Source organism: Danio aesculapii, chromosome 9, assembly GCF_903798145.1.
Source record: "Danio aesculapii chromosome 9, fDanAes4.1, whole genome shotgun sequence".
NCBI lineage: Eukaryota > Metazoa > Chordata > Actinopteri > Cypriniformes > Danionidae > Danio > Danio aesculapii.
Genome location: NC_079443.1, coordinates 22,021,161 through 22,035,555, shown reverse-complemented (window position 1 = coordinate 22,035,555; position 14,395 = coordinate 22,021,161). Strand labels below are relative to the sequence as shown.

The following is a 14,395-nucleotide window of genomic DNA, read 5'->3' as shown; positions in this document are numbered from 1 at the left end:
TGATATTTGACTGATTTCATTCTGTGTTGGAAAGTGACCAAAATCCAATGTTGAGCCAACATCTTAAACCAACATCATATTGACGTCAAATACTGATTTATTCGTGAGGTATGGCAGCCAAAAGCCAACATCTGATAGACATCATATTGGTAACATCCACACAAGCTGTAACATCATTAGATGTTGATATTTGGTTGATTTTAGGTTTTCCGTTGGACATTGACGATGGCCTGACGTTGAGTTCTGAAGTCAACCCAATTTTCATTTTCATTTTTCCTTTAATTTTCATTTTACGTCAATCTGACATCTTGTACCTGCTGTGTGTTAAAGGCCATTTCGGTCATTATACAGTAAACATCCATCATCTTCTTATCGGTGACATGCATCTAAACAGCCTCTGGGTCAATGCGTGTAAAGATTTTGGACATTCTCTTGGCCGCTTTTAATGCTTTCAAACAGTTTGCTGCGATTATAAAATCGCCCATGTCTTGAGGTAGTTCATTATCATGCGATTTACCTTCTATGTGCCATTTGATTGGACAGGAATCCCCATAGACCCCAATGACAAAAAATAATAATAATAAATAATAATAAAGTAGTGGCTGCAGATTGAAGGAAAGTAGTGGAGTAAAAGCTACTTCTTAAATGACAATTTCTGACAAAAACTACTCAATTACAGTTTGAGTATTTTAATTTGTTACACCACTGATGATTCTAAATATGTCATAACATGTCTTATCAAGTTCAAGTTACCCGTTCAAGTAAAGTTACCATAAATGTGTTGACAGCTTTGAACTTAGAGTCTATGGAGCATCTGTACGATGGTCAGGAGAGCTAAACGTGCTACAATTAAATATATATATATATATATATATATATATATATATATATATGTGCAATTACAAAAAGAACCAGCAAACTAAGAAAATGTCTTCATTTGTTTGACAGCACACGTGGTGCAAATCCTCACAACGCATACACATTAAAAACACGCTGCATTGTCCCACAACCCAAACAAATCAATAAAATGCACTGCATTTTCTCACAATGCAAACAATTTACAAAAAATGTGCTCCATTTTCTCACAACAAAATGGAAATGTTTCATGGGGACCCTAAAACATGACAGAAGCTGCTATATTGTGCCCTGACTAGTGCTCAGTGAAGTTGTAGGTGATCTTTAAAAGGTGATCTTTGAGTTCTGAATCCCTTATTTTTAATACCCATAACCTAAATAGCCAAGACCATCACGTTTAAGGGTCCCCTTGAAACATTTCCATTGTGTTCCATACTATTTGGAAGCGTTTTTCTTCATTTGTTTGCGTTGTGAGGATTTGCAGCCCGTGTGCTGTCAAAAAGATAATGATATTTTCTTAATTTGCTGGTGTTCTTTGTAACTGCATGTGTTTTCTTAAATTGCAGCACGTTAAGTTCTCTCAGCTACCGTACATCTGCCTTCATAATTTGTTGAAATACCTTAGACGCTGATTAACAAATGATTAATGAGCCTCAATCTTTCCCACAGAGTATCACAATTTATTAGCATTTTCGTTCGACTCTTCAAGTACACACAATTAAAACAGAAATTACTATGTAAACTAAAGGTCAGTGTTTTACAGGCAACTGTATATAGTGCTGAGAGCATACTGAACATATCAGAAGAAGCATAAACAAGTCAGTTTTAAAGGGCAACAAATGAAAAAACAAGAAAGTCAAACCAACAAAACACACTGTTGACTTTGTCACTATAGGAGCAAATTTCCATAAAAATGCAAGGCCACTTTTGGAATAATCCAGTTTATGACAAAATCAATCCAGCATGCACACGCACAGTTGGGCTTCAAAATAAATAAATATATATATATTGCCATTTTTCCCCCCAGGGTTTGTCAGCAAACCCCTGAAGAAAATAAATAAATAAAACTATTATAAGCTATACACATTTTTAGCTTCTCACATCAGTGGACTAATTTAGAAATACGCCAAAAGCCTTTTGATGTCATCAGTCTAAGAGCAGCAGATCATCCGGGTGGATCTCAAACGCAGAGGAACTGGAACTGTTCTGTTCTTCATGTAGATTAACCCGTTACACTTAACACGTACGGCAGTAGAAACACTGATGGGCTGAACTAAACTAAATAAAATAAAAGATGATACAGAATACATTCTTTCGGTGGAGTAAGACATGAACCAGAAGTCTTGTGTAGCGTAAACACAAGTTATCTTTTATAATAATGAGGATCGTTGAGATTTATCTAGTGTACGTGGCAGTACAAGAAGCGCCTTGACACTGTAGGTCTTGAAACAGACAGTCAATAGTCAGTCAATAAAACAAAAATGAACTAGCAGGGGTGTTATTAAAATACAGAACCAGCGCCTGTACTTTATTGAAAATGATGAACATTCATAGCGTTGAATGAAGCACCTCTCACGGTGTGTAATGCTCATGCAGGCTCTACAGAAACGCATTGGTCCACTGTATATCTGTGCTAAATGAGTTCCTCTAACCGCAGGATATGGCAGGGAGCCGCTTTCAAAAAGCCATTCTGCGCGTCACAGGAACACAGTTGATTATCTGCTGGTGTTGGAGCAGACCTCATCAATTTTTCAGCTGCTAGACGGAGGTTAAAGGACAATCTGAGGCGTGCGGAAGAAGCACACCAGCAGATCCTCACCTTAACCCCCGGGGTCTAAATGAGCTGATTTGGTTTACTGTGCAGATCATACACACGTTCAGAGACATTCTACATCAGAACAACAGTTTACAGCAAACTCCTTGCATCACAATGAAAAAAAATCACACACTAGAAAATCAGTTTGAACACAAATCAAGAGGAAACTAAAAAATGACTAAGCACTAATATAGTGCATATTGATCAGTCTTTTCTCATTCTCTGTTAAAAAGTCACATCGCCTTAAAGAGATAGTTCACACCAAAATGAAAACTGGGTCATGAGCGCTGTTTCAAACCTGTTTGACTTCTGGAATCACTGTGGAAACAGTTTTTCAAAAAAAAAAAACATCTTGCAATACTGGGAATTCCTTTCAAAATGACATGGACTTTTCCCTTGTTAAAGGGATAGTTCACCCAAAAAAAATTAACATTCTGTCACAATTTATTCACCCATCTCTTGTCACAAACCTTCCTTTTTTTAAACTCTTTTCATATAATTATTTTTAGGGGGGTTTCACCTTTAATTGAGATAGGACAGTGGAGATTCCAAACAGGAAAGTATTGGGAGCAGAGAGAAGGGAGGGGTTGGCAAAGGACATCAAGCCGGGAATCAAACTCGGGTCGCCGTGAGCACCATGGTGCTATATGTCGGCGCACTTAACCACTAGGGTATTGGCGCTGACTTAAACACTTTATTAGAACGTAACACAAAATCAGAGATACATCAGAAATAGTCAATAAGGATATAGATGGGTAGTGAAAAGATTAGAGAAAAAGAAAAAGGGAAAGACATTCGTACAGCGTTGTTTTAAAACAATATATATGGTGTTAAAGGTAATTTTTTTTAAAAATAAATAAATAAATAAATAAATAAATTAAGGCGGGGGGTGGTTGGGATATGTCTCATATACTTATCGTGTATACAATGTGGCTGTTTACTAAATCTATGTTGCATGTTTAAAGTTAGTTTTGCATAATTCCTAAAACTGGGTTCCATATAACCCAATATCATCTGGATACCTCATATCATATTCAATTATATTCATCTGGAATCTAAGGCAATATGTTATTCTTTCCATTTCATAAATTTCTCTAATTGTTTTGATCCACAGTTCATATTTAGGTGGGTCATACATTTTAGTGCTGCAGAAAGCAATATTTGAAGTAAATAAATAACTCTTCTTTCCCCCATGCTCTCCGGTCAAACCTTCCATTTTGAGTGAAAATTAATTCAATTAAATTTAAGTTTATTTGTTTAGCACTTGTCACAATAATCATAGCTCTAAAACAGCTTTACAGAAGGTGCAGGCACACCTATAGCCATTGACTTCTATAGTATTCATTTTTCCTACTATGTTTCCCATCCACTCGAGGGAAGGTGAATAGTGAGCGAAGTTTCATTTTTGGGTGAACTAAGCCTTAGTCATACATTAGCCACCTTTCCACTGTCCTACCTAAAGCGAGCATATCAGTGTGTCCTAGGCCAGTCACAATTCAACTTCTGGGGTCTAATCGGGCCTTGTCTGGGGTTCCTTGGGACCAATAATTGGGCTTGAACACCTTGGCCTAAAGCAGATTAGATGGGACTTTGTGGCAGAGGTGGAGTTTGCCTGAATCAGGTAAAGAGGGTCTATTGAAAGATGTCCATTTTGCTAGTTGCTAGATAGATAGATAGAGTACACACTTAAAACAAGATTTAACACACACCTTTTCCAGGTCCAGGAAAATCTTAAAAACTTAGGCACAGTATAAATCCATCACAACGATCAGAATTTATATTCCCGTGGTTTGATAATATGGAAGGAGTGTTGGGTCATCGCCCCTCCTTTAGTAGAGAGATCCCTACATGATGCAAACAAATGGTACATTTGGTGAGTAAACAAAAATAATGAGTGAAAATACATGAGAGGAGTGCCCAAACTTTGCCCTGGAGGGCCGGTGTCTTGCAGACCCCGATTAGACACACCTGAACAAGTTAATTAAGCTCTTACTAGACAAAAGGTGCGTCCCAAATCACATACTTATGCTCTATTCTACGTCATTTTGCAGTATAGTGTAAGTAGTGCGTTCACACTGAAAACCCTAAAAATGATAAGTGCACTTTAATTACCCGGATGATATACTTATTCAACTGTTAAAATCAAATGTGGAATGTTGGACACTACATGCACTCCACTTCAGCAGTTTAGCTGACGTAATGGAAGGGGTGGAGCTTTTAGGCACTGATGTTGGATTATTTCATTTATTTTGGATTGAGAAAGCAAAATTCTCCTACGAGAGTGATTATAGCACCTCCCGATGGTAAATGCGGTTATACTCATGGCAGGTATTATTTGGTAGTTTGGTCATTTATTTCACTAATTTGGCAACCGTCAAACACATTGAATTTACGCTCAGTAAAAAACTATTAGTGTTCCACTTGGGATGACACTACATACATATATACATACATGCTGTTGCGTGTATAAGTGCATAAGTACATAGTGCATAAGTGTATAGTGTGCCATTTGGAACGCAGCTAAAGTAGAAACGTCCAGGTAGGTGTGTTGAGGCAAGTTGGAGCTAAAATCTGCAGAACATTGGCACACTAGGACCAAGGGTTGGCAGTCAGAACATCATGCATTAGTTTGTGTGTATATATATATATATATATATATATATATATATATATATATATATATATATATATATATATATATATATATATATATATATATATATATATATATATATATATATATAAATATATGTATGTGTGTGTGTGTGTGTGTGTGTGTGTGTGTATTATTTAGTACTGTAACATATAATTTGTTCACTTCAGTTGTCTCCATTTTGATCATTCTGTGATTATGTGATGGTGCGCTTTACCTGTGTGATTTGACATTCTTAATCCTGGGTGAAGTTTGATTTAGGGGGCATACTAAGGGTGCACTTTGTGCTGTGATCTGTAGACCCTAAAGTTTAAACACGACATGATCTTCGCTGCTCAAGCTCTGGGGCTGTTGGTCCTGGATGGCCTGATGAAAGCCCTGGCGGACACTGGTCTAACAGTGGAAAAGCGGCTTATAATTTCCTGACTCCACTGAAAATCTTGTTCATGAACAAACAGCTCTTGTGAATTAACTCAGCTTTAATTGAATTGATTGGGTCTGTTAACAGCTTAGTGTTCATACTCCTGCATTATCCTGGTACAACAATGAGGCTGAGTAAACAGATCTGCCGGTTTTCATTTTGGGGTGAACTAGGCTTTTAATGCGACTGATACAATAGAGTCAGCACAACTTGAACTTGTGTTTTTTTTCTCTCGTTTTTTTTTTTTCTGATGTAAGAAAAATCACGGCAAGAAAATGTCAAAGTCCTCCATCTGGTCCGTGGAATGTCAGCCACCTTCTTTTAAATGTCACAATTTTCCCGACGACCACTGATCCAAAACCTTTGTCCTTGCAGTCTTGCACACAGTGTTTTGTGTACGCTGCAAATTTCATCTTCTTTGATGTCTGTCACTCCTTGTCTTTTATTTTATTTTTTGAGAATCCAAAGGGTGCCTCGGAGAGATGAACATTTGAAAATGTTGCACGTAGTCCAGCTTGTGCTTTGAATGTACAGTCAGAGAGATAGAGATAGAGGGAGAGAGAGAGAGAGAGAGCGCGTGTGATCACATGTCCACATCGCCATCATAGGCCAGAGTCAAGGGCTTCTGTGGTGGAGATGCACTTTTACACTGTTTGGATGGTTTGCTGTCGTAAAGAGGAAGAGAAAAGGAAAGATCAATGAAGATCATGAAAAGAGAAGTCATATTTTCTTTGATCTTTTAAAAGGTCATTGTACTATAAAAACAAGAAGCTATTATAATATCTGGCATTGTCTGCACTTGATACAGTGCTTAAGTTACTGCTGACAACAGGATAAAAGGACGAGTGCACACTAAAGTAAAGGATCTTTATTGGCTTTGATGGTTCCACAAAGAAGCTTTAACATCTACATTTCACAAAAGGTTCTTAAAAGTGGAAAACATTTCTTTAAATACTTGAAATGTTCTTGGTTCTGACAAAGAAATGGTTGGAGAACCATTAAATAATTCACTCAAAAATGAAAATTCTGTCATCATTTACTCAATCTCCACTTTCTCTTTTCTGTTGGACAAAAAGCTGCTATTGACTTCTATAGCATTTATTTCCATCATTCTTCAGAATATTATGTTTTGTGTTTAACAGAAGAAAGAAACTGCTAAAAGTTTAGAACCACTTAAATGTGAGTAAATGCTGAGGACATTTTCACGTATGAGTGATCTATCGCTTCAAATCAGGGGTGCCCAAACTTTTGCTTATGAAGGGCCAAAAACCAAACTTGATTGAGGGTGGTTGGTCAAAGGTAAATATACAGCTGCAATGGTAATTTCCTAATGTATTAATATCTAAAAATAAAAAGAAAAAACTACTTTTATTGATTAATTAATAACTAATACATTTTTTTTTTTACATTTTATAATGTCCTTCTTACAATAAAAACATAAACAAACACATTTATCACACAACACTTTTCAATGCTGGACACACTAGTCAAGCTGTACTGCCTTGAATTTTCACCCCAACCTTCATTCTAAATCTGTTTTTAGATTGGATGGCGGGCCAAATCAAAGGTTACCATGGGCCAACTTTGGGCATCTCAGCCTAAAATGTTCTTTGAATAACAAAAAAATAGTCCTAGTTATAAACTTCTTCACATTACAAAATGATTCAATCATCAAAAAAGGTTTCTTTTTTTAAAGGCTTCCCCGATTATTAAATTGAATGATAATATACTTGTTCCATAACATTGACTGCAGACGTTTTGCAGTGCAAATGTAAACAATGTCATAACTGTATGCAAATTAATGTTTTAAATAGATCATCATCATCATCATTATTATTATTATTATTATTATTATTATTATTATTATTATTATTATTATTATTATTATTATTATTATTATTATTATTATTATTATTATTATAACCTTTATTTTACCAGGAAAGACACATTGAGATTAAAAATCTCGTTTGCAAGAGCGTACTGGCCAGGATTAGGCAGCATACATGTCACATGTGTCTAACAGATAACAAACAAAAAAACAACTAACAGTTAACATGAGTCACACATTGAAAACTATTCAAAACATCTACAAGCCTGTGTTTCAACTTCTAAATCATTTATACTCTTTTTAAAAGCATTTAGTGAAATCAGTTCTTTAAACTGCAACTTTCTTTGTAGATTATTCCATGCAAAAGGTGCAGCGTATTTAAAAGCTCTTTTCCCCATCTCAGTTTGCACTTTAGAAACAGACAGTAAATAAATATCCTGTGACCAAAGGCCATAGCTAAGGACAGGTTTTTTACAAGTGTAATTCTGGACATATAATGGGGGTAAACGCAATATAGATTTGTTTCTAAACATGAAACCCAATATATCATATTTTAAAAACACCCATTTATTTGCAGCAGTGGTGTGCATTGATACAGTACTTACTGCTATGCAGTCATGTCAGTCACTCATAACTCGAACTTTAACTTAAACCTGATATAACAAGTAAGCTTATTGTTTTAAACAATGTTTCGAGCCATTCAATATCTAATATTAGAGTTCCACCAGCTGCCAATGCTGCTGTCTTCAATTGTACTACAACTGTTGACCACAAGATGGCAGCAACATGTAAACACATGTGCATCTCACTGCATCTTTCTGAAATCATCCAAAAGTATTTCAGTAATTTATTTCAAAAAGTTAAACTCATTATATAAATTCATTACACAGACTGATATAGTTCAAGTGTTTATTTCTTTTTATTTGGTTGATTAAAGCTTACTGCTAATGAAAACCCCAAATTCAGTATCTCAGTATAAATTTGTATCAGGTATTAGTGCTTTTGGCAGATTCCTGCTTGAAAGTGAAATTAGCTTCTCCATAAAGCTGCTCAGCAGAGGGAAGCATGAGAAAACATCAGTGGCATCTTACCTGGGTTAAGGACAAAATGCACTGGCCAGAGTCCTCTTTTCAAATGCCAGAAAATGTTGCATTTCAGTTGGAAGTAAAGATTTGTTTGAAGTTTGAAGTCCAGTGTCATCTGCTGGTGCATCACCAGGCCCAGTGTCTGCACAGCCGTCTACCAGGATGTTTTAGAGCACTTCATGCTGACCAGTTTCACAGAGATGCTGTTTAGATTTCCAGCAGTACTTGACCACTGCTCACACTGCCAAAAGTACTAATACCTGGTTCAAAATGTTTGTAACACTGAATTTTCGGTTTTCATTAGTGGCAAGCTAATTACGGACCATGGTATCCCCGTTTTTATTGACCAGCAAACTCGCCCATCATAAAACTCAGAGAAAATCTTTGGGGTGTTGTGAAACACCAACAACTGAAGGCCACTAGCTTCATAACATTTCAGCAGTGCCACAGACTGATCAACTCCAGGCCTTGGAGTAGTAATGAAGTAATTCATGCAAAGTGAGCCCTGAACCAGGTATTGAGTGCTGTACATGTTCTTACTTTTCAGCACTCCACCAGTTTTTCATCAATTGTAAGTAATATGCACATTTTTTGAGATAGAAAATCTTGTTTTTTTATAAGCTGTAAGCCATAATCATCACATGAACACTTGAAATATATCAGTCTGTGTGAAATGATTCTATTTAATTTATGATATTCAATTTTTTGAATTGAATTACTGAAATAAATCAACTTTTTCATGATATTCTAATTTACTGAGATGCACCTGTGACTAAAGTACTACTGACTGCTTTCAAACAGGTACACTCTTTCTTATAACTTTTCTAATAACTGACGAGTGTGTTAAAAATGAACAACATACATACCAAAACAGAAAGGCCACAGCAATTATGAATAATATGACAATGAATCCTCCAGCCGTTAACCCGTAGACCCACAGCTTTATTCTTCCATCTGTGTAATCAGAAAACAGGAGTGTGACCAACACTGAAATGTACAGCAAGATCATTTCTATTCCCTGCTGATTCCACAGAAACAGATGGCACATTCATGCTGATGGCATTGAACCTGAGGAAAGTGTTTCACCATCTTCCAGAGGTAAAGATGAGGTGTGTGTCACAGAGGCATTACGATGCTATATAACTGATATGACAAGGTCTTAGAACAGCTCTCAGATAAAAGACTAAAGACATCAGTGATGAGCTTCTCAGACCTGGATCCTCTGAGACGCACACAATAGATGATGCAAAACCTACTCTTAGGAACAGAAGATTTTGCTAAGTTTTGTAACATTTTACAATAACTTTAATTCAGCCACAGAAACTCATCTGCAGATAAAAAGATGGCGTAAGGCCATATGTTAGATATCGTAGAACACTCGGTGACATTGTAAAGTTTCATTTTACTGCACTTAAAAAGTATACTTTAACATGGGAGAGGCTATGAAACATTATGAACAATATTGATTCACTTTCAATTCAGTTCACCTTCTTCATTTTAAGTGTTTAATCCAACTAGATCATCACATTTCTCAGAGTTTATGATTCATAGTTGTATCTATGTAAAAAACTTACTTTTCTGTTACAGCTTTTTTTAAAAGAAGTGCTTTTATTAGCATGTTATTTTAATTTGCATATTATATATACAGTAGTAAACCTTGGAAGTGGACCAAAAAAGCATTTCAAAATTGTCTAAAACAAAAATAGGTGTTAAACAATAGTTTGAGGACAAATTTGATAAAATTAGATGATCCACTTCAGAAGTTAACTTCTGTATATACTGTACTGTATATTGACAATGGCATTTTCCTCAAATCCATACCTAATAAATCCAGTACAACTATTGAAACTAGATATTTTCAAGCAGTCTCATTTGTTTCCAATTAAAAAGTCCATAAAAATATTAAATAGCAGTTATTTTAATTGTAAATAATTCTCGTTACATATTACATTTTTAACTGTAAGATTTCACAATCATATTGCTTTTACTCGAATATGATCAAATAAATGCAGTCTTGTGACCATAAGAAACCAACAACAAGCATTAATATTTCATTGCTAAAAACTGTACTTATTAAATAGAAGTATAAATGATCTTATAATAGAAGCAATAAATATTATTCAAACTTTATATTCATTCATTCATTTTCTTTTCGGCTTAAAGATGATCAAGCGCATGCGTGTGCTCCTGTGCAGCCTGCACATGGTCGCATAGCCCTCGCCGTGGCCGTTGCTGACGTGTACCTCTCCAAAATTGTAACTACAAATCGCAACGATGCATAGAGCAAGCTCTGTGATTGGTCAGCTTGGTAGTGCTTACGAGTGAGGGCGGGACCGAGAGCTGCGCGAGCCCATTGGAGCGAGTGTTCACAAGTGTTGAGTCCTGTGAAGGAGCTCCAGATGGAAAGTTTTGTTTTGTGTTTACCTTATGATTAAAGTTGTTGCATGTCCGCCAGTTCCCACCCCAAAACGAGCAAGTTTGAGCCACTTGTACTGTAGGATAGCTTTCAGAAAAAACAAAAACCCGCAAAGAACCTTTACACAGAGGAACATAAAAACCTACTGCCAGCTAGCGTTTCGGAAGTGTTATTGCAGAGCAACACAAACAGCACGCAGAAGTACAACAACACGGCAACGCACAAGGCAGGTGCCGTGGGTCACACCGATCACTCGACGCAGAAGTATAAATCAGCCTTAAGTCCCTTTTATTCATCAGAGGTCGCCACAGCAGAATGAACCACCAACTTATCAGTAAATGTTTTACACAGCAGATACCCTTCCAGCTGCAACCCACTACTGGGAAACACCCATACACTCTCATTCTCACACATACACTAGGGACAACTTAGCTTACCCAATGCACCTGTTGGACTGTGGGGAAAACCGGAGCACCCAGATGAACACGGGGAGAGCATGAAAACTCCACACAGAAATGCCAACTGACCCAGTCGAGGCTCGAACCAGCGCCCTTTTTGTTGTGAGGCGACAGCACTACCTACTGCGCCACCTAAACTTTATTTTATTAAAATGTCATAATGATTCGTAATTTCTTTGATTTAGTGTTTAATCAACATCGGTGACTCAGTGGTTAGCGCTGTCACCTCGAAGGTTGCTGGTTTGAGTCCATACCCAGTTAGCATTTCTATGTGGAGTTTGCATGTTCCTCATGTTCTCCTCGTGTTGGCGTGGGTTTCCTCCAGGTGCTCCGTTTCCCCCCACAATTCAAAAATAAATGTTTAGGTGAACTGAATGAACTAAAGTGAATGAAAGTGTGTGTGGATGAGTGTGTATGGGTGTTTCCCAGTACTGGGTTCCAGTTGGAAGGGTATCCGCTGCGTAAAACTTATGCTAGAATAGATGGCGGTTCCTTCCGCAGTTGCAACCTCTGAAAAAGAGACTAAGCCATATAAAAATGAAGGAATGAATGAATGAATATTAATTAGTATGATCTCATTCATACATTTTTAGTGTGATTTGCTTATCTCCCACTGAGGGGAAGGTTTAGGGGGTTTGGCATGGCTACCCTTTAAATAAAAAAGTATGAGTTTAAACGATTTAACTTTTGTGACAATACGCAAAATAGTTATGCTTTCTCATGAAATCCGTCTGGTAATTCTCAAAATTTTGTCCCTCTATCTGGATCCTGAATCTCACACCTCCAGGTAACCTGACGGCACACAGTAGTTGAAGCACAGGCCGCTAAATTCACATCTAATCAGAAATGGCCTCTAGCCAGCAATAAAGCAACTCTGTCTGTCAAGTTATGGGCAATACAAATCACACCGTTATGAGACTCTGTCCAATGCAGCTTTTCTCATAGCTCCAATAGGGCATAAACAGTGAGGCATTAAACAGAGTCTTACATCAGCCAGTATCTGGAGTCTCATAAAGGCGTCGAGTGATTCTGCTATAACTCAAAGACACACTCTTTCTGCAAACTTCTCATCTGCATTTCAAATACCTGGGCCGAGCGGCTGCAGGGACCACTCGCCGAAGAAGTCCTGGATTTGAGTCGTGCCTGGTCTTAATCTTCCTGAGCTGGTCTTCACATCGGCCTTCTTGTTGTCGGCTCCTGGGGTTTTGGTGCAGTAGTCCAGAAAGCCGTGTGTGGTCATCACTTCAGTGTAGCCTCTCTCACAGCCACACACACCGCTCTGAAACACACAGGCAATGCAGCTTATATTCTTATCTATTCACCTTTTCCTGTATGTGGTTAATGGTCACTGACTTCCCGTTTGGGAAACTTTAAATAAAAATTGTAAAAAAGTGAAACAAGTCATTTTAAATAGTAAGGTTGTGCTTAAATAATTCACAACCATGAGGAAACTTGTGCCAGGCTTTGAGCACTATTGTTTTACTTATATGAAAATAAGCTTGGTATTTTTGATGATATTAGTGTCATATCTACAGTAAAAGCTGTGTTTTTTTTTCCAACAGATTATTGTCTCTTTGCATTTCCTACACCACAATAATTTCGAGAGGATCTGTTCTTATTATTGACCACGGCTGGACCTGCATTAGCTAACACATGATTCTCCAATCAGACAATTCCTAAGTCACTACAAATAATCATAGTCTTCATACCACAAGTTATTTTTGTCTAGAAGAATTCCCCTTCCTCTCCTATTTCTCCTACTTTTTCCTAGATTGAGCGGCACGGCGGCCCAGTGGTTAGCGTTGATGCCTCACAGCAAGAACGTCACTGGTTCTAATCCTTACTAGGCCAGTTGACATTTCTGAGCGGAATTTACATGTTCTTCCCGTGCTCGTGTGGGTTTCCCCCGGGTTCCCGTTTCCTCTGACCGTTCAATTGACTAAATTAATTTGGCACCCTAGTCAAGTTCCTAGCCAACAATATTTTTCCCTCATAAAGCAATTCGTCATTGGCCACAAATAAGTGGACATCTACCTGATCTCAATCTCGCCTCTTGCCCTGCAAATGGGAGGGAACCCAGGGCTGGAGGATCTTTGAGCTCAGGACTCTCTCCCAGGACAGCATCCCGAACATGCTTTATAATCAATCATCACCTAAGTGTGAACTCTTGAATACATGCTTATAAAATTGCTGTGAAAAGACTAGGGTTATTACTGGTCTGCTAAAAGTAATTATTTTATTTACAATTAATTATAAGTTTTCTATTTAATATTCAGTTACTGAACTAAAAGAAGAAGAATGCCACCACATTGTACCCAGTTACAAAAAAAGTGATTCTTAACAGTTTCAAAGCCCACCATAAATGATGAAAAAATCACGGGGCGCAAGAAAAACATGGATTTTCTAGAAGCATTTTTGTTTCACTTTTATTGAAAAGTCTGTGGAGTAGGTCAGACCTACATTCCACTTCGTCTTGTATATTTATATAACTTGTATGTACCAATTAAAATCTTGAATCTTGAAACAGTACACCCCATACAAGAAACACTAATATGTTTAAAAGAAGACTACAGCTTCAGTGTAACTTAAGATCAAACAGCATCTCTTGAGGCATGACGATGATTGGTATAAAAAGCCATTTAAATTCGTCCTTACTTTTCAATCAGAAGCAAAAAAGTTAAAATAAAATCAAAGTTCGGGTAGCAATGAGGCAACTCAGCAAACAGTTTTGTGTTTAATAGACATCTAATAGACATCTAAACATAGACAGCTTGGCTAAAACAAGGCTAAACTTGGGCTGTCAGTAAAAATATCTAAAAGACATCTAAGAATAGCTCAAAACAAATAAACAGATTAGACAGAC

The 14,395-nt window shown here is 37.1% G+C and overlaps 1 protein-coding gene across 1 annotated transcript in view; it reads right to left on the bottom strand.

Moving 5' to 3' along the window:
- Positions 1 to 5,961: 5,961 nt before the first annotated feature.
- thsd7ba (thrombospondin, type I, domain containing 7Ba) overlaps positions 5,962 to 14,395 on the bottom strand; it is a 402,582-nt gene continuing 394,148 nt past the window's right edge. Inside the window, exons 27-29 of the mRNA XM_056465204.1 lie at positions 12,619 to 12,811; positions 9,525 to 9,612; positions 5,962 to 6,410 (exon numbers count right to left, since the gene is read on the bottom strand). Coding sequence (XP_056321179.1) covers positions 6,329 to 6,410; positions 9,525 to 9,612; positions 12,619 to 12,811 — 363 coding nt within the window. The 3' untranslated portion in view covers positions 5,962 to 6,328. The remainder of the gene's footprint in view (positions 6,411 to 9,524; positions 9,613 to 12,618; positions 12,812 to 14,395) is intronic.